Below are 20,748 nucleotides of genomic sequence, written 5' to 3' on the forward strand. Positions count from 1 at the left end.
ACCCCGAAGGCGGCTGCTTAGCTATTCGCAGCGGATCCCACCGTGGAGGTGGTGACATTCAGCGTCATCTTGGGGAATAGTTGTATCCAGCTGCCCAGCCACATTGACACACAGCCTTAACATTAACATTTGCGTTCTTGGTTTGGAATAGTAAGATACAATATAGCATATTGATCAGGCCTGTGGACTAAGTTTAATAGCATTGTAACTGTGCTTTAGCTATTGAGGATCCCCAGCTTGCCTGAGGAAGAAGTAAATAAACTCATTTTAGAAAGTTACTTTTAAAATATAGGCATCCATGAACCTTCTTGCAGCATGTTTTCTGCACTTGGCACATATGAGGCACTCAGTCTTTATTGAGTGAATAATGTGGGGGGAGCAGGGGGGAGGACAGGTTACATTAAACAGCACAATACCAACTTTGAGAAAACAAAAATCTGCATATAGCCTATGTATATTATATACAGACTTTTGGGGAGCTCTGGTGACATAGTGCCTAAGACATTTGACTGCTAACCAGAATGCTGGTGATTCACATCCACCAGCCACTCCTCAGAAGGAGGTTCGGGTAGTCTACTTCCATAGTGATATTGCCTCAGAAACCCAAGGAGGGATCGCTATGAGGTAAATCAACTCAACGACACTGAGTGTTTTCTTTTTGTTTTGGATGCAGATTTTTGTTTCCTTGAAGTTGGGATCATGCTATTTAATGCAGCCTTTCCTGACCCACCTTCCCCCACATTGTTCACTCAATAAACAGCCTCACGTGTGCCAAGTGCTCTTCTGAGGCTGTGGATGCAGCAGGGAGTTGAGTAAATAAATATCTTTGCCACCATCAGATTTTCATATAGTTGGGGAAATAGACAATAAAGACAAATTGGAAAAGCCTATCTTTTGTTAGATAGTACTAAGATGAAACAAATAAAACAGGGAAGGGGTATGAACTATCCAGGGTAGAGAGGTACTAACAGTTTAGATTGGTGGCCAGGGAAATCCTCCCTGAGGTTGACTGTTGAGTGAACACCTGAAACATGCTAGCAAACTGGGTATCTGGTTATCTGAGAAAAGAAACCTCACTTGCTTTAAAAGCTTCTGAAGTATAAATGTGTTACAAACTTGTAAAATGCATCATTTAAAATTTTATTTATTGAAATTGTATTTAAGAAAACCTGTTTATTGAAAGATTACTTTTAGTGTTTTCTAAAATTAACACTTTCTACAAATATTTATATTAATGTAAAAAATATATAAATTTAGATAAAATTTATTTATATCAATATTGAATTTCTGTCAACAATGGAGGATTCTACGTGCAAAATATTGAATGATTTAGGAACCATCAAAAGATGATGGAAAGAATACAGAGTCACTGTATCAAAAAGAATTGGTCAGTGTCCAGCTATTTCAGGAGGTAACATATGATCAAGAACCATTGGTATTGTTGGAAGAAGTCCATGCTGCACTGAAGGAATTGGTGAAGAACAAGCCTTTAGGATTTGACAGAACACCCACTGAGATGTTTCAACAAATACATGCCCCACTGGAGGTGCTTACCCATTATGCCAGGACATTTGAAAGACAGCTACCTGGCCAAATGAATGGAAGAGATCATTATCTGTGCCCATCCCAAAGAAAGGTGATCCAACAGCATGTGGAAATTGTCAAACAATATCATTGATATCTCTTGCAAGTAAAATCTTGGTGAAAATAATTCAAAAACAGTTGTAGCAGTATATTGACAGGGAACTTCCAGAAGCAGGATGGGTTCAGAAGAGGACATGGAACGAGGGGTATCATTACTGATGTTAGATGGATCTTGGCTGAAGGCAGAGAATACCAGAAAGACGTCTACTGTGTTTTATTGACTATGCAAAAGCATTTGACTGTGTGGATCATAACAAATTATGGGTAGAATTGTGAAGAATGGGAATTCCAGAACATTTAATGGTGCTCATGAGGAACTTGTACATAGATCAGGAGGCTGTCATTCAAATAGAACAATACAACAACATAAATATTTATTATGGATCTTGGTCATTTAGAGTTGTTTAACTTTGGTGACCAAATCAAACTTGAATTTGATACCTCAGAAACTTGGTATGTCATCATAACAGTATTTTTATAACCATTGGTATCTTACGTTTTATATTATAAAGTTAGTTATTTTAGTTAAGAGCCTGTAGTTTGAATACATTTCTCAAAACATCAGAAAAATTGTGATCGTTTATTACAAACGTCTGTTTTTCTAAGGTATCGCCAACTGAAACAGCAATGGGAGATGAAAACTGAGGAGGCAGATTTATTACAAACCAAGGTCCAGCAAAGCTCCTATCATAAGCAGCAAGAAGAATTAGATGCCCTTAAGAAAATCATTGGTAAGATTGAACATTCTGTGACTAATCTCTGTTCTACTGATACTGTTTATCTTACTTTAGGTATTTAGAAGATGCTGTGCTATCTTTAAGGCACATGTAGGAGTCTCTTTCTCCAGGCTCATGGTTATGAAATGAGATACTGCATTAGCGTTTTACTTTGTATTTTCCTGTTTGCTGGTGAAGTGTAGAATCTGTTTTGTATGTTATTTGGCCCTTTGTGTTTCCACTTCTTACATTTCCTATTCATTAATTTTGCCCATTTTTCTGTTGGATTGCTTGTTTTTTTTTTCCTATTTTGTTATATTTAAGAGTTTTAATCCCTTGTAGTTTATATTCATTGCAGTGTTTTTTTTTTGTACCTTGTGTGATTGTCTTTTAATGTTACTATTTTTGTCATACAAGCATTTTTAATATTTAATTTTTTAAATGTATAGCTATCCATCCCTAATGTTATGACACTATCATACTTTTTAATGAGAATTTAATTATATGTGGTAATTTTTTTATTGCTCTTCCTTTGGACAGTGAGTGTTTGGACAATCCAAATGCTCATTTCCCCTCTAACAGTGGTTATTTTGCAGTGAAAAGCAGTGTAGGAAATTGTGCAGACATGGCTTCCTAAGTAATAACACTAACAACATTGTGTGTCACTCGGGTTGCTCACATGCCCATTCTATCTTGTTCTTCAAATTTTTTCTTCTACAAATTTGGGGATAGATTTTTCTTGTCATCCAAGACATGTTCTCCCAATATTTCTCTCCTTTAATAGCAAGCTTCTTGAGTATGTATAAATGAGGAAAGAATGCAAAGTAAGCTTGTTTGTGAAGTCAATTGTAAGCTTCCTGGCACCCAAAATAAAGGGAAAATACTGTGGTTATATTCTCAGTTCTAGTTTTAGGGAGCACACAAGGTTTGCTTAATAAAGAGCTGTGGTGTTTTGATAAGTTGTTCAGAACCTTTTGAAAGTAGGTAAGTTATAGATACTGTTTGAATTAATCAAGTTCATACAATTAGCAGTCATTTCCTTGCAAATCCTTTTAGATAATTCAAGTCTGGTGTTGAGTCTTATGTGTGTTTCAGTCTACCATTTCTAGAATAAGTTTGAAACAGTTAAAAATTTTTTAAAGCCTAGCCTCTAATTTTTCAGACCATTTTTTTCTATAAAAAGTTGAATTTATAAGCTCCTATCTATAACTGTTAATAGTTACACCTAATTTAACCACATTTACCTGTTTTATGATGCAGAGGAAAGTGAGGAGACATTAAAAAACACCAAAGAAATTCAAAAAAAAGCAGAGGAAAAATACGAAGTACTGGAGAATAAAATGAAAAATGCAGAAGCTGAGAGAGAGAGAGAACTGAAGGATGCTCAGAAAAAACTGGATGGGGCCAAAACAAAGGCGGATGCGTCTAACAGGAAAATGAAAGAAAAGCAACAGGTAAAAACCAGTCTTGAAATGAAGACAGTCTTTTAAAGTCAGTGTAGAACTGAATGTGGTGGAACATCGCCGGCCAATCTTGTTAGCATTCATTACTAAATCCAAAGGCTAGGTGTGCTTTTTGGGAAATACATTAAGCATCTTAAAAGTCAAATACAGTCGTGCAAAAACTATAACGTGATGTCATGTAATTGTGCTTGTGGGTTGCATTGACTTTAATTTTAGGGAAAGTTCAAAGTTAGCTTTTTATAAATCCCTCCTTTAGGAGTGAACCAAAGCTTAATGGCATGAAGTATAGCTGTGTCATATCAGAGATTCAGGGAGTTGATGTTTATATGAAGTAAGCATCTGTGATTTTTTACTGTAAGGATGATCAAAAACATATTCCCAATTGCCTTACACGTGCACACAGAGCTCTGGCGGCATAGTGGTTAAAGGCTTTGCTGTTAACCCAAAGGTCGGCAGTTTGACTGCACCAGCTGCTGCACAGGTGATAGATAAGGCAGTCTGTTTCTGTAAAGATCATAGCCTTGGAAACCTACAGGAAAGTTCTATTCTGTCATGAAGGGCTGATGTGACTCAGAATTGACTCTGTGCCATTAGGTTAATTAAGTATATGTGTGCAAAAGCTGGACAGTGAATAAGGAAGACCGAAGAAGAATTGATGCAATTGAATTATATTGTTGGCAAAGAATATTGAACATACCGTGGACTGCCAGAAAGATAAGCACATCTGTCATGGATGAAGTACATCCAGAATGCTCCTTTAAAGCAAGGATGGCAAGACTTTGTGTCATGTACTTTGGACAGTTTGTCAGGGGCACCAGTCCCTGAAGAAGGACATCATACTTGGTAAAGCAGATGGTCAGTGTAAAAAGAAGACGACCCTCAACGTGGTGGGTTGACACAGTGGCTGCAACAGCTGGCTCAAACATAGCAACCACTGGGGAGTGGCACTGGCCCGGCTGGTGCTTCCTTCTGTTGTATGGAGCATCACTGTGTGTCAGAACTGACTGGACAGCATCTAACAACGTACTGTATTTACAAAGGACTTTTCAATTGTAAGGCGCTCTGGTGGCATAGTGGCTGCTAACCGGAAGGTCTGCAGTTCAAAACCACCAGCTGCTCCACAGGAGGAAGATGAGGCAGTCTCCTTCCTAAAGATTTACTGCCCTGGAAACCCAGTGGTGGTTGCTGTGCATCAGAGTCAGCTCGACAGCATTGTGTCTGGTCTTTGTGTTCAGTTGTAGATTGATTTTATCTTATTGTATCTTTGAATACCACCAAAGCTGGAATTTAAATTCAGACTTTTCTGTTTCCAAAAATTAGGTCCTTGACCACTGTTTTATACAATGTCACTTAAACTTACTTTTCATCCCTTTTTAATAATTTACTGTTTTGTTTTTTGTGGAGGATATACACAGCAGAACACTTAATTCAACTTTTTCTGCGTGTGCAGTTTAGTGACGTTGATTACATCCTTCAATTTTTGTGGTCAGTCTCACCCTCCTCTAAGTTGTTCTTCCTCCTTTAGTTTTTCCCACATTAATGTAAACTCATCACCCCCTGAGTTGCCTATCTAATCATTCAAGTTGCTGTTGTCAATTTGATCACATAACCCAACCAAACTCACAGCCAGCCAGTTGATTCCGACTCTTCACGACCCTTTAGGACAGCGTAGAACTGCCCCATAGGGTTTCCAAAGCTGTAAATTTTTACTGATGCGAACTGCCTCATCTTTCTCCCGTAGAGTGACTGGTGGATTCAGGTAGCGAACCTTTTGGTCAGCAGCTAAATGTTTTAACCACTATGCCACCAGAGCTCCTTTCATCCCAAGTAAATAGATCGTAAGAGAGTGCAGTGCTCAAGGCAGACATTTTTTGCTAATTAAACAAAACTGTTGTTAGGTTTTAAGAAGACTTCAGAGGATATTTTTTGTTAAGGTTTAAAGATTATCTCAGGGCAATAGTTTTCAGGGGTTCAACTGCCCTCTGTGGGTCCAGCAAATCTGGATTCCGTCAGAATTTGAGATTTTGTTCTGCGGTTTCCCCTTTTGATTACAATTCTTCTATGGACTCTGATCAGAGTGTTCAGTAATGGTAGCCAGGTACCCTTCAGCGGTCTCACAACAAAGGAGGCAGTTGTTTGTGGAGGCAGTTAACTAGCACACATTCCATTTCCTCTTCCTGGCCCTCCATCCTCTGTTGTTTCAGGTGAGTGGTGAACAGTTGTTAGCTTTAAATGGTGGCTTGCAAGCTTTTAAGACCCCAGGCGCTATGTAACAAACTAGGAGGTAGAACAGAAGCACTGAACACATTATTAGGTCAGTTAACTGAGATGTCCCATGAAACCATGACTTCATACCACCAAAACAAGGAACCAAATCCCATGTGATGTTTGTTTGTACATAAGCAGCCTCAGCATCTACTCTTCTTACCTTATTATTTTATCATTAAATAGCTGGACAAAGTATTTTCTAACAGACTAGGGACTAATAGGAAAGAAGAAAATTGAGAAATCAACTTTTTGCACATTGAATAATTATGGAAAGAAAGCCTAACCTCTAATTCAAAAGAACACTATCCCTTCTAATTCATCTGTAGCATTCTGAGTTTTTAATTCTCTTTAGGAATAAAAGATAAAAGGAAATAACTTATGCAAAGTATTTTGAACCCCTAAAAATGTGTGTTTTGGGTGGCTGAGTTGTAACTAGACTATGGGTCTTACCTGCATGAGAATTCTGTTAATCGTGTGTGTGTGTGTGTGTGTGTGTGTGTGTGTGTGTGTGTGTGGAGGGAGCACAGACACTGCCATCGAGTTGACTCCAACTTATAGCGACCCCAGTTGGGTTTCCAAGGCTGTTTACAGAAGTAGATTGCTTCATTTTCCCATGCAGCAGCTGGTGGGTTTGAACCACTGACACTGGTTAGCAGCCAGATGCCTTACTGTGCCACCAGAGTTCCTTATTAATTTTGTGGCCATGTATGTGTTCTTTTTTGTAGTAGTTCATGATCTACAAATGCACTGGTAATGTGTTTCTTCTAGGAATTTGAAGCTATTACTCTGGAGCTAGAAGAGCTCAAGAGAGAGCAAGCATCCTATAAACAACAGCTTGAAGCTGTAAATGAAGCTATCAAATCCTATGAAGATCAGATTGAAGTAATGGCATCTGAAGTGGCTAAAAATAAAGTAAGATTTACTTATCAAATTGGAGAAATTATAAATGCTAATCTGTTTATGAAATGTCATGAAGAAGATGTTTAACTTTAGTGCTTTCTATCTCTGTACTCTTCTTATGATAAGAGCTTGAGGCAAAATGAAACTTACTGATACAGAAAATGTCCTGAAATCATCCTACTAATTGTTTCTGTCTGAATCTGCTCTAGAGACCAACCATACTGTAATTAGAACAGATGACGTAAAATATAACATTTTTAACTGTAATAGGAGTTTGAAATAATAGGGGATTCTAAAGAATATAGCAGTAGCAGATGCAGGGAACAGCTGTCACCCTAGGGCTGAGGCAGTGCACCCAAGGAAGGAATATACCTGAAAAAGAGAGCCCCGCATCACCCACGTGCTCCTCTACCCTGTCCAGCAACAGTTCTGTTGTCTCCAGCATGAACACTGTACTCATCCCTTTTCTTTGTGGTAACACAGGTTTTCTCACTGTTTGTAAAGTCATTCATCATCTTAATGGGGAAGTAAAGTGTAGAGAGTTAACACCTGGAATCCTGTTTCCATCTCTGGCAGAAATCTTCAAGGCTGTCTTTTAATAGACTGTCTTTATTTTACCTTACTTCCTTCTCTAATTGTTCCTTTCAGGAGTCAGTAAATAAAGCTCAAGAAGAGGTGACCAGGCAAAAAGAAGTGATCACAGCCCAGGACAATGTCATTAAAGCAAAATATGCAGAAGTGGCGAAACATAAAGAGCAAAACAATGATTCGCAGCTTAAGATAAAGGAATTAGACCACAACATCAGCAGACACAAGCGGGAGGCTGAGGATGCTGCTGCGAAGGCACGTTTGTATTGCTCAGTTTACCCTAATGATCCCGTTTTTGTATCCCACTTCCTGAAATATCCCTGTGAGCTGTTCAGTGACGGGCTTCGTGTCAGTTGTAGAACTACTGCCTCACAGAGTTTGGAGGTGGAAATGGCTTCCAGCTATCTTAACTGCTTTTCAGCACAAATGTTTTAGGTTATGCTTCAGGTGTCTGTGCCCATCAACAAGATAGATTTAACAAATACTTATTGGTTTCCCATGGAAATGACTATTCTTCTAATCTCTAAATATTCATGGAACTAATACATTCATAGAATTGATTACTATTAGTAATAATAATATACACTCTTTACCTTACACCAAATTGAATTTAAAGAACTCACAGAAATACCCAATCAGCTAATAAAATAAAGGATTTAATTGGCTCCTCAATATCCCTTATGAGGGTAACTACTATCCATTTTTCCAGCTTCATCTGCAATCTGATATTTTAGCAACCCGTTATCTTTTTGGTCACTCTTAAAAGGTATTCCTTTCATATATCACAGTACATTAAGTTTTTAAAGAGAACACATGCTTTTGCAGAAGTTTATTTCTTGGTTGAGAAGCTGTATCCATGGGGTGTTAATTCACACATCATTCGTTCTGTATATTTTTGATGCCCAGGATCTTGTTTAGCATCCTAAAAACAAAGGAGATATGACTTGAAAAGGAATCAGTAAAACAGAAAGCAGTCTCCCACCCATCGGAAATAGCTAAGAATGTCTGTTGGAGTTTCTTCCTTGGTCTTAAAAAAAAAGAGGTTTTTTTAATAACTATGTTATAATGTCTCACTTTATTTCCTTTTGGTTCCTTATTAGTGTTGCTGGACTCATTGAGATGTTAGCTATGTCAGTAGCTCTGCTCACAGTTTATCAGTAATTCAAAATGCAAGTATTGGAGATTGCTTGGGGATTTTACAATAAACGGAGAAAAAAATTGTAGTTGTCAACGATTTTGTTTTATTCGGATGCACGGTCAGCACCCATGGAAGCAGCAGTCAGGAAATCTGATGCCGTATTGCACTGGGCAAATCTGCGTGGGACCTGTTTAAAGTGGTAAAGCGCAAAGATGAGACTCTGAAGGCTAAGGTGCTGCTGACCCGAGCCAGGATCATTTCAGTCGCCGTGTATGCATGTGAAAGCTGGACATTGATTAGAGAAGACCGAAGAAAAGTTGATGCTTTTGAGTTGTGTTGACAAACAGTACTGAACATACCATGGACTGCCAGAAGAATGAACAGAAGTATAGCTGGAATGCTCCTCGGAAGTAAGAATGGCCAGACTTAGTCTCACCTACTTTGGTCACGTTACCAGAAGGTCCCTGGAGAAGGGTATCATGCTTGGTAAAATAGAGCATCAGCAAAGAAGGGGAAGACCATCAACAAGATGGATTGATACAGTGGCTCCGATGATGGGCTCAAGCACAGTGATTGTGAGGATGACAGACAGCTGGGCAGGGTCTGGGTCTGTAGTACATGGGGTCACTGTGAGTCAGAGCTGACTTGATGGCACCTGACAAGAGCAACATTCCTGTAAGAATTTATTACTTTACAAGTAGTTTTTTGAAACAATAGATTGAACTTGGTAAAATCTGCAGGAGGTTTATCTGACTTGTGCAACTCTTCCTCCCTTATCGACTATCTCATCTGATATTTTGCATTCACAGTAGTAGTAAACAGGCTGCTGTCTGTTTTGCACATTAACAGCATAAATGTGACAGTCATGAACACTGAGGTGCAAGGAGAGAGTAACACTGCTTTTGATGGTTAGGGTTATGTGTCAGTTTGGCTGGGCCATGATTCTCAGTGATTTAGCCGTTATGTCATGATTTGTGCTCTGATGTGGTCATCCTCCATTTTCACCTAACAGTGGTTTTCACATAACTACCTGATTTTTGGAACCTACTGTGTCAGTAAAGGAGAAGTGGGTGTATTTCATTCTGTCAGATATATTTTGTGTTTATTTTGTAAAATTCCCTCTGTTGGCTTCTCATTTAATGCTTAAGTAATAGGAAGATCTTTTTTTATACAGTGTCTGTTTTATAAAATTAGTTGTGCTTTTGGTGAAAATATACACAGCAAATCCCTCTCATTCTAAGGTTTGTAAATATACTGGTCAGTGACATTGGTTACATTCTTACATTATGTCAACATTGTTGTTATTTCTGTTTGAATTATTTCACTTCCATTTACTTAATCTCATTGCCCTCAACCTTCTCATACATATGCTTTAAAATAGTTACTGTGATCCTTTGGACGGGGTGTGTGTGTATGAAATCTTTTTTTTCACTCATGGGTGACGATCTTTATCACCTCTGGACTAAACTTAAAGGTGACTTCAAGGTCAATTTTGATTTCAAGGCTTGGAAAACAACTTAGGTCCATAGTCTAGGTGACTCCTCCAGCCTCAGTTGGTCTCATAAGTCTGAGTTCTTTAAGAATTTGAAGTTCTGTTCCACATTTTTCTGGACTCAAGGTAGAGCAGGCAGTACATGGAATGGCTTGGTCATAGAGGAGCTCTGCCTTAGGTGTTTGAGGAAACACCAGACTGTTTTCTACAACAGCTGTATCATTTTTCATTCCCACAAACTAGCAGTAGATGAGGATTCCAGTTTCTCCACATCTCCTCCAATGCTTGCTATTGTCTTTTTTTTTAGCCATTCTGGTGGGAGTGAAAGAGTGTATCATTGTGATTTTGATTTGCATTTCTCTTATGACTAGTGATCTTGAGATTTTTTTCATGTCTGTCTGCCATTTGCATATCCTCTTTTATGAAGTATCTTTTGCCCAATTCTTGATTGGGTTATTTGGGTTTTTTTAAGTTCTAGAAGTTTTCCATATATTTTAGGTATTATACCCTTATGGTTATGTTGTTCTCAGATTTTTTTCCCAGTCTGTAAGTTGTTTCTTGACTCTTGATAATCTTTTGATAAACCTAAGTATTTAACTTTTAGAAAGGGCATTTATCTATTGTGTTTTCTGTTGCTTGTACATTTGTTGTTGTATCTTATGATCTATCATTGAAAACAGTAGGTCTCAAAACTTTGTTCCTTTATTTTCCTCCAAGGCTTCATGCTTTTATATTTAAGTCCTTGATTGATTTTGAATTAGATGTTGTGTATGGTGTAAGGTATGGATCTTGTTTCTTTCTTTTTCTTTTTTTTGCTTGTGGAAATCTACTTTTGCCAAAACAATTTGTTGTTGAGGGGGGGTGCTCCTTCCCCATTGACTGGATTTGGCTCCCTTACCGAAAATCAGATGGCTACATTGGATTTATTTCTGGATTTTCAATTCTGTTCTGTTGGTCTATGTGTCTGTCATTAATCCAGTACCAGGCTGTTTTGATTATTATAGCTATGTAGTATGTCTTGCATTCAGGAAGCATAAGGCTTCCTACTTTGTTCTTCATAATTGCTTTGGCTATTCAGGTCTCTTGTCTTTCCATGTAATATTGAGCATTAGTTTTTCCATTTCTGTAAAAAAATGTTGTTGGAATTTTAATCAGGATGGCATTGTCTGTATAGATCTCTTTGGGTCCTACTGCCATCTTGACTGTATCAACTTTTCCCCTACTTAGATGTTCTTTAGCCTCTCTTAAGGAGTTCTGGTGGTGTAGTGATTAGGGCATTTCGCTGGTAACCAAAATGTTGGTACTTCAAACCCACGAACCATTCTGCAGGAGAAAGATGAGGCAGTCTGCTTCCATAAAGATACACAGTCTTGGAAACCCTTTGGGGGTTGCTGTGAGTCAGAATTGACTTAATGGCAGTGGGTTTGGTTTTGGTTTTAGTCACTCTTAGTGTTATATAAGGGAAGGTTGGTCAATCCTACTTCCGTAGTGATACTGCCTCTGAAACCCAAGGATGGGTCGCTATGAGTCGGGGTCGACTCGACGGCATATAACAACAACACGACAGTGTTATATAATTTTTACTGTGTGAGTCTTTCTTATCCCTGGGTAAATTTATTCTTAGATATTTATTCTCTTAGATGGCTATATAATAAACACAGTTGTTTTCTTAATCTTCTTTTTAGATTTCTCATTGCAGGTGTATAGAAACCCAGTTGTTTCTTGTGGGTTGATTTTTTTATCCTACAACTTTGCAAAATTTCTCTATTAGTTTTAGAAGCTTTTGGTGGATTATTTGGGATTTTATATATATAAGATCATACACCGTCTATTATTTTTTAAGCCTGTGCTCCAGGTAAAAAAAAAACAAAAAAACTCAGCCTTATAGCTGTTAACAGTGAACTTCCTTTTTTTTTTTTAAATGAATAATTGAATTTTACCCAAAATATTAGAGTTTAACTTGACAAATGTTTAAGAAACTTGCTTATACCTATAGTTTTGTAACCAGTCATGGATCCTCCAATTTTTTGGTATGTTAGGTATCCAACATGTTGAAAGATTATGACTGGATTAATGCCGAGAAACACCTCTTTGGCCAACCCAATAGTGCCTATGATTTCAAAACTAACAACCCAAAAGAAGCTGGCCAGAGACTTCAGAAACTGCAGGAAATGAAGGAGAAGCTAGGAAGAAATGTCAATATGAGAGCCATGAATGTACTGACAGAAGCTGAAGAACGGGTAAGTTAGCTTCCCTTCAATATGGGACATGAGTGCCGTTCATGGCCCTGTGTGGCCCTTGGGGCAGTTACGAGAGTCCCCTTTAGCTTAATGTCCTTACTGCTTATTTTGCTTTCTGTTTTCCTTTTTCATAATTTCGTGCTTGTCTTACTTTTCCTTTCTTGCATCATCAGTTCTTTGGCTGCTCTATGGTACCTCGGATGACTTTCCCACTGCATGTTCACTTCATCATAAGCACGTTCTACTCACTCTTGGTTCATATAAAAAGCATCACCACTTTGATCCTGTTCATTCCTCACATTTCTATCATTTCCTTTACTTGCATTGAAAGGCCTTGAAAAGTAAACTATGCTGCTCTCGGCCCCCTTAGCAGTCACTTCATAACTGTTGTTTTCCTTTTGACTAGTGAATAGTAGAACCATTATATAAGTAACTACTGAACTATTTTATAAGTAATCAGTGTTCCACTAATCTGTAAACTAGCAGCATCTTTTCCATTTTAATGTTCTCACTTACTCAATACTGTTACCCATCTCCCCTGACAAAATTCTCATAGTCTAAGAAGAAAATTTTAATGTCATCTAATGATGAATTTTAGAGGCTGTGTTATTAGAAAAACCCAGAGAAGAGAGCAGTCCCTACCCTTGAGGGCCCCATAGGAAATAGCAGCCTTAGTAATTTTATATTATACCCAATACATTTAATTCTGCAATAGTATGCCTCATACATCTTTAATCCTGCAGAATTCTGTTTGAATTTGCATATTAGGATTGAGCTAATGAGATGGCTGCAAAAATGATAGTACTTACAAGCTCAATTGCTTTTCAGAAATTTTGTCTTAATTTTTTTTTGTTTGTTTTTTAACTGTCATTGATAATAGTATCTCTCTATAAAAAATCTCAATTCTGTTAGGTACCAGACAGGCAATAATGGAGGGGGTTGTGGTCTCTCTCAATGCTGTTCCTGGTTTTGTTTCTATATTAAAGCTGAAATGTATGGCATATTTATGGGAGAAAGCCTTTGGTCTGAATTTGAGATGCATGGCATCATGAAATTTATTTGCTTTTACTTTTATTAGATAATGATAACAGAGTCTAATATTTTTCAACAGTTTACCAGCTTTGCTTATTTTACAGAGACAAAGAATCTATTGTTGATTAGCAAATGACCTTTTGTTTTTGTTGTGTTATTCATGTCTGTCCACCTAAGAAACTACATTTGAGTTACACAAGAAATAACATTTTTAAAAAACAAACATGGGGAGGAGGTTTGGGGACTTTGTCCATGAAGCAGAGGATCAGCAAGGAAGAACTGGCAGGAGTTTTTAAGGGAAAAATATAAAACCTCCTTGAAATATGAGGCTTTGAAGAATAATGGGTTAAGAAGATTTCTGGAAAGTTCCACTGCTTTTCATGGTATAGCTGTCCCCCTGTAGTCTCCCTTAGAAAGTTTTTCCGTTTTAATTTCTATATTAAACAGATGTCCATTCTGAACAAGTGATGTTTAGGCTAAGACTTGAGTAATGAAGCACCAGTCAAATGAGACAAAGAGGAGGAAAACTGCAGGAAGAGAGAGCAGGGCAAAACAGGTTCATAATAGAATGAGCCTACTGTAGTCAAGGAACAGAAAAAAGACCATATGGCAGGAGCATGGGCGGAATCTAAAAAGATAGAGGTAAGTGAGCATCAAATTATGTAAGGCTTTGTCCATCATGGTAAAGAATTGGAATTTTTTTCATGTGTCATTGCTAAGACTTCAGGAGATAGCAGGGCTACTTTTATATGGGTGTCTAAATGAAACATTGTCCTTTTTGCTTTGGCTGCTAGGAAGATAAGCAAATGTTAGTATCAATATCTAAAGGGCTTGCCTTATTCTCAACTGTAGTAACTGAATTTAATATATACAGATACATGATCTTCCTTTTTGCTCATAATTTTGGATTGCATTCTGATTCTTAGGGCTGTATATCTTTTTTGTAAATAAAGATATATATTATTTATAAAAATAATGAAATTTTGTTTCTGACTGAATTCTAGAATGTAAAGAAAATTTTATTAAGTAAGCTTTTTTCCCTTAATAGTATAATGACTTGATGAAGAAGAAGAGAATTGTAGAAAATGACAAATCCAAAATCCTTGCAACTATAGAAGACCTTGACCAGAAGAAAAACCAAGCCCTAAATATTGCTTGGCAAAAGGTATTTGAACCCCAAAATATTACCGTTTATTCTCTGGGATATCTGTCAGTTACCCAATTGAGCTGTTGTAGTGCTTGTAGCCACAGACAATATGTAAATGAATGGGAATGGCCAGGTTTGTCCCATGGACATAATTGGCTATTTGCCATCCCCTGAGTTAGAGTACTATGAGAGACAACAAAATGCAACTGCTGAGAGCAAGTACAGTTCTCAACGTTTGATGCTTCTTGGAAGAGTTTGTGATGTTTTAATGTCTTTAATCCAGGTAAACAAGGACTTTGGGTCTATTTTTTCTACTCTTCTGCCTGGCGCTAATGCTATGCTTGCACCACCAGAGGGACAAACTGTTTTGGATGGTCTAGAGTTCAAGGTTGCCTTAGGAAATACCTGGAAAGAAAACTTAACTGAACTTAGTGGTGGACAGAGGTGAGTGATTTCTTTCCAACATTATAAATCTTATTCATCTTGTTAAGCCATGATCTCGTTACCTCCCGATTTTATTGTGCTTAACTATCTTTGCATATAGAGTTTGAGGAGAGTAATACATTTTGGTAGGAACATTATAATTAAATTATTTTAAATGATTAAAATAGTAGGCAAGAAAGGAACAAGAGTAAGCAACTAAAAAACTAGACAAAATATATGAAAAACAGCTGTTCTCAGACATTGGAAAATGAGTATCCTGGACAGTGAGACCTAAGAGAGGAAGTGAAGGTAATAAGCCTTGTGTTCATCTGGACTTTTTGCTTGGGGACAGTTTCCGAACTGCTGAGACAGAACCCAGTAGTGTTGCTAAATTAAAGAGCCAGAGATTAGAATTTTGAGAGGCTCAGGAGAGTTACACCTTAGCATTAAATCTGCACTATTCCTGAAGTAAAGGCAATTCTGGATACATCCTAGCCAACTTAATTAGCCTTGAAGGGATCAAGATGATCTGCATGTAATTGTCAACTAAAAGACTAACACAATAACATAATCACAGTCTCCAGCATCTAATAAAAGTTACCAGATAAAAAAATCAAGAATGTGACTTAAAACCAGAGGGAAAAATCGGTCAATAGAAACAGACCCAGAAATGACAGGTAATGGAATTAACAAACAAGATGTTAAAGAGTTACATTTACTAATTTCAAGTATTAAATAGAAAACATGAACATAATGAAGAGAAATGAAGCCTGTTAAAAAATAATCAAATGGAACTTCTAGAGATAAAAAAATATACCTGAAATGAAAATTTCACTGCATCAGATTAATAGTACATGAGATACTGCCAAAGAAAGATGAGTTAACTTGAAAACAGTTGTAGAATCTATTCAAGCTAAACTAAGACAAAAAAATGAACAGATTCTGTGGCCTCTGGAACAACATCAAGCAATCTAACATGCATGTAACTGGAGTTACAGAAGAAGACCAGATAGTACAGAAAACTACCTGAAGAAATAATGGTCCCAGAATTTCCAGATTTGATGAGGGCTGTCAGCCACAGACATAAGAGTTCTGTGCACTCCAAGCAGGATAAACAAACACATACACAATAACACAAGGCATTTTATGTAATTGCTAAAAATCGGTGATTAGGAGAAAATCTTAAAAGCAACAAGAGGAAAAGTAGATGTTACATGCAGAACAAAAATTAAAATGACCTCAGACTTCTCATCAAAAAACTATGCAAGCCAAAAGTCTGGAATGATATCCACTAAATGCTGAAAGAAAATGTTGTCAACCTAGAGCTCTTTAACAGAAATACTCTTCAAAAGGAAAGCAATATGAGTACTTTTCAGACAAACAAAAGCTGAAATAATTTGATCCCAGCAGAACTATACTACAGGATAAAGGAAGTTCTTCAGATGAAAATGACAGCAGATGGAAACTTGGATCTACATAAAGGATGAAGACTGCTAGAGATGGCATGGTGCAGCATTTAGCCTTGACATATTACACATCAATCCCAAAGAAACTGCATCCCGATAGAAACTTTGGTTGTATTGCTGAAGCTTCTGTGTGCAGACAGCCAAGTAATGAAAGATTCCTGAGAGAAAATTATAAACATTGACATAATGAAGGTGGTTATTAATTTAGTGTTGATTTTTTTTTCTCTTCCAGGATGATAATCAATAGTTCTTGAATTACTCTTACATGCACTATTATAATACCCTCATGCAACTCCTCCACTATTATGTAGAGGATACAAGACTTATTAATTTCCTCATGAAATCCTTTGTCATTTTTTTATGAGGACAAGCAGCCTATTCTGTATTTTTTCATGATTAATAAAATTCCTAAATATTTTAAGAGTCTCAAGACAGCTGCTACCTTACAGAAATACTAACTAAAATTAAATCCCACGATTTAGACCCTTGTATCTTTAACTATTTTTTGCCAAGGTCCTAGAAATTGTTTTAAGGAAACTAGAAAAAATATGCTTCTCTTTTTATTGAAATTTATATGTTATTTCCAAAAAATGTCTGTCTTTGACTGCAAAAGACCTCTTTAAGGTGTTAAAGAACAATGATGTCACTTTGCAGACTAAGGTGCTCTTGACCCAAGCCATGATATTTTCAGTTGCCTCATAGGCATGTGAAAGCTGGACAGTGAATAAGGAATACTGAAGAATTGAAGCATTTAAACCATGATGTTGGCAAAGAATAATGAAGATACCATGGGCTGCCAGAAGAACAAACTGATGTGTCATGGAACCAAGTACAGCTGGAATGCTCCTTAGAAGCAAGAATGGCCAGACTTTGCCCCTCATACTTTGGTTGTGTTATCAGGAGGGACCAGTCCCTGAAGAAAGGATATCTTGCTTATCACAGGAGAGGGTCAGCAAGGAAGAGGGAGGCTGTCAATGAGATGGATTGATGTGGTGGCTGCAACTATGGGCTCAAGCATGGCAATAGTTGTGGAGATGGTACAGGACCTGGTAATGTTTCATTCTGGTGCATATAGGGTTGCTGTCATTTGGATCCGATTTGATGGCACCTTACAACAACAACATACTTTATTTCCATAAAGAAGATGATAAAAATTACTTATATACCAGCAGTTTAACTCTTGGTGAAATATTTTCTTAAAGTTTAAATCTCAGTGCCTTAGACACTTGGCTTAGAAGAGGCCATGGAAAATTGTTTTGAATAACCTCAGCTCCCCTCTGTAGAGGTAAGTGTCAGACTCTCTGTGCTTCACTGTTTATTGCATTGTTCCACTCATTTCCTTTGCTAGAAATCTTGGTTTCGCTTTCCTGTACCCTTCCACATGTGTACACATTTCTTTATTGCTTATGTTTATGTATTTCTTAATACCCTTTTGGAACGCTATATGCATTAAAGTAGCTATTCTAGTGTTGCATACCAGAAGGTATTTGAAGTTATAAAGTATGTATGTTGCGAATGTTGTAATTGTTCCCTAATATTTAGTAATTATAAATATTTTGTATGAAATTAAAGGCTTTGTGAAATACTATTTCTTAAGTATTATGACTCATTTCAAATTAAAATGAAAAAAGAGCTGCAATTAAAGGAGCATTGAGATAGAACTGAAAATAGCTGTGAAATCTTATAGTGGGAATATCTACAAATTTTAGGTGATTATTTGAACTTCTGACATTCTGAAGTAACAGGTCAATCTATGCAACTTTCTCTCAAACAGTGCACAAATATATATATTGTGTATGTGTGTGTGTGTACATGCATACTAAAAGTTTGAAAGAGTACACCTGGACCAAGTATACTATTACCAAGACAATGGTATTTATTGTCTTAATAAAGAACTGTTTACCCTGGGCATCTAAGAAGCAATTGAGGGAGGAAAAGAAAAAAATAAAATTAATGCTATTAAAACTAAAATACTCTTCTGTGGGCAAGTGTGGAAGAGAATATAGCAAAATTAAAATTGTCTTATGAAAATAACATGCTTCTGAGAGATTTAAAGTTTTATCTTCAACATTACTGATGTTTCAAAGATTTTAAGATTGAAGAACAATCTAGTGAGACAAAATTGAAGAAGTTTTTTGTAATGGATGTAAGATTAAGGTTTCCTCATGTGAATGGAAAGAAGAATATAAACCTGTTTTATTCAAAATACAACTTTTTGAAGAGAGAGAAAATGGAAAGTTAAACATTAATACAACGAAAGAAGTGTTTAACTTTGGATCTTATGGCTCTTTTTCTGACTGTCAGATAAGTATGCATTATTCACAATAGTAACAAAATGACAAAATTACTTCATTGTTATGGTAAAAATGGCTTTTCTTCCACTGGCCTTTTTTCTTAGGTCTTTAGTGGCCTTATCGTTAATACTGTCCATGCTGCTCTTCAAACCTGCTCCAATTTATATCCTGGATGAGGTGGATGCAGCCTTGGATCTTTCTCATACCCAGAATATTGGTCAGATGCTTCGTACTCATTTCACACACTCTCAGGTAGGAACCAGGAAGTGTGTCTCGGTAGTTTATGGTATTTGTTTTGTCTAAAACTATTGTTTAGTGGTATTTAGGATTGAGGAACACTAAAGCTATTATATTTCTATTAAATATGTACTTATGTTCAAATAGAAAAAGGAAAGAGAGTTTGGTTTCCTTTTGAAGAAAGAACCAAGCATTGAAATCGTTGATCATAACATGAGGGAGAATCCAATTTTGTCGTAATTTGGAATTGATTTTCAGTTAATGCAGTTCTTTTCTTTAGCCAGCTGCGAGAAAGATGCATAATAAATACAGGACTGTTTCAGCGATAGACCTAGATTGTCAGAAAGTCATGTGGTGCATAAGGAAAGTCTGGTTGATGCCCACTTCAAAGTGCAGAAAAGCTCCACAACTAAGGACAGGTTGTTTTGATTGCACTGTTGCTGCAGGAGTTGGGGCTGCCAAATATGTTTGTATCAAATATGCAGTACACTGTTCTGGGGTCTTTGTTTATTGTAATTATCAAAGATTGTGTATTTATTGTGGCAGTTCTTGGGCAGACAGTTGTAAAGCAGCACCTTTTCTTAATCATACAGAGGGAGGGACTCTTTTCTTAATCATACAGCCGTTCCATTTGGACCGGTGTTAGTGCTGCAGAAACTTAAAGAAAAGGGTTTCACTTTGGCAGTTAGAGCTAGCAACAAAACACTGAATGCCAGCTGTGGAAGATGCAGTAAGTGGTCAGCCACCAGACAGTAGTAAACTTGGGTAATGAAGCACTCACGATGAAAGGAAGAGAATCTCAGGACCGAGTAGGGAAAGGTAGGGTTCGTTTAGGGAAAGGTAGGGTTCGTTTAGGTGCCTGATACCATACCTGGTGTCATTGGGAAGTGTGAATGGTTTCCCTGCTCAGCTGCTAACAAAGCTTGGAGGTTCAAGTGCACCCTGGCCTAGTGCTCTGCTTCCAAGAATTAGCCAATGAAACAGCTATGGAGCAAATTTAGGGGGGAGGGGGTCCCGTGATTTAGTAGCTGCTATTTGTTACTTTCATTTGAGAAAGTGCAGTTGCTTGGAGTCAAGCATGTAAAGAAAGATAAAACCAAAATAGTTCCTGAACATTCTTAACACCCCAGTGTAAAAAAAGGAGTAAACCTCTTGAAAGATACTACAAAAAGTATTTTGTCATGCTTTTTTTGTCTTTGTTCCTTAGTTCATTGTAGTATCCCTGAAAGAAGGTATGTTCAACAATGCAAATGTCCTTTTCAAAACCAAGTTTATGGATGGCGTTTCTACAGTATCCAGATTTACTCAATGTCAAAATGGAAAGATTTCAAAAGAAACAAAATCCAAAACAAAAGGACCCAAATGATCCCATGTGGAAGTTTGAAGTACAGATTTACTCTCTCAGTTTGACCTGTTTTTAAACACAATATTTTAAAAACTTGGAATTTATCTAATTTTGTCAATAGGAAAATTGAATGTTATTTGGTCACTTACCCTGTTTCTTTAAGGTCCATATTCTCTTCTTTTTTACAGTCACTTATGAGTGAGCCTGGATTCTTCGTATTTAGCATAACTGTGGTCCAATTACTGTGGTTGTGATTTTATGTGTATCATTAAATATGTAAGTTTTTTCCATATTAGCCTGAGATACTCGATTGGTGGTGAATCCTGCATGGAAAAGCAAGAATACAAAGAACCAG

The 20,748-nt window shown here is 37.1% G+C and overlaps 1 protein-coding gene across 1 annotated transcript in view; it reads left to right on the forward strand.

The window, feature by feature from the left end:
- SMC2 (structural maintenance of chromosomes 2) overlaps positions 1 to 20,414 on the forward strand; it is a 48,824-nt gene extending 28,410 nt beyond the window's left edge. Inside the window, exons 16-24 of the mRNA XM_007953747.2 lie at positions 2,251 to 2,375; positions 3,621 to 3,814; positions 6,860 to 7,003; positions 7,640 to 7,834; positions 12,249 to 12,449; positions 14,530 to 14,646; positions 14,912 to 15,072; positions 18,916 to 19,063; positions 20,256 to 20,414. Coding sequence (XP_007951938.2) covers positions 2,251 to 2,375; positions 3,621 to 3,814; positions 6,860 to 7,003; positions 7,640 to 7,834; positions 12,249 to 12,449; positions 14,530 to 14,646; positions 14,912 to 15,072; positions 18,916 to 19,063; positions 20,256 to 20,414 — 1,444 coding nt within the window. The remainder of the gene's footprint in view (positions 1 to 2,250; positions 2,376 to 3,620; positions 3,815 to 6,859; positions 7,004 to 7,639; positions 7,835 to 12,248; positions 12,450 to 14,529; positions 14,647 to 14,911; positions 15,073 to 18,915; positions 19,064 to 20,255) is intronic.
- Positions 20,415 to 20,748: the final 334 nt, after the last annotated feature.

The sequence above is a fragment of the Orycteropus afer genome, unplaced genomic scaffold (genome assembly GCF_000298275.1).
Source record: "Orycteropus afer afer isolate SDZICR_OR568_19922 unplaced genomic scaffold, OryAfe1.0 scaffold00410, whole genome shotgun sequence".
Classification (NCBI taxonomy): Eukaryota; Metazoa; Chordata; class Mammalia; order Tubulidentata; family Orycteropodidae; genus Orycteropus; species Orycteropus afer.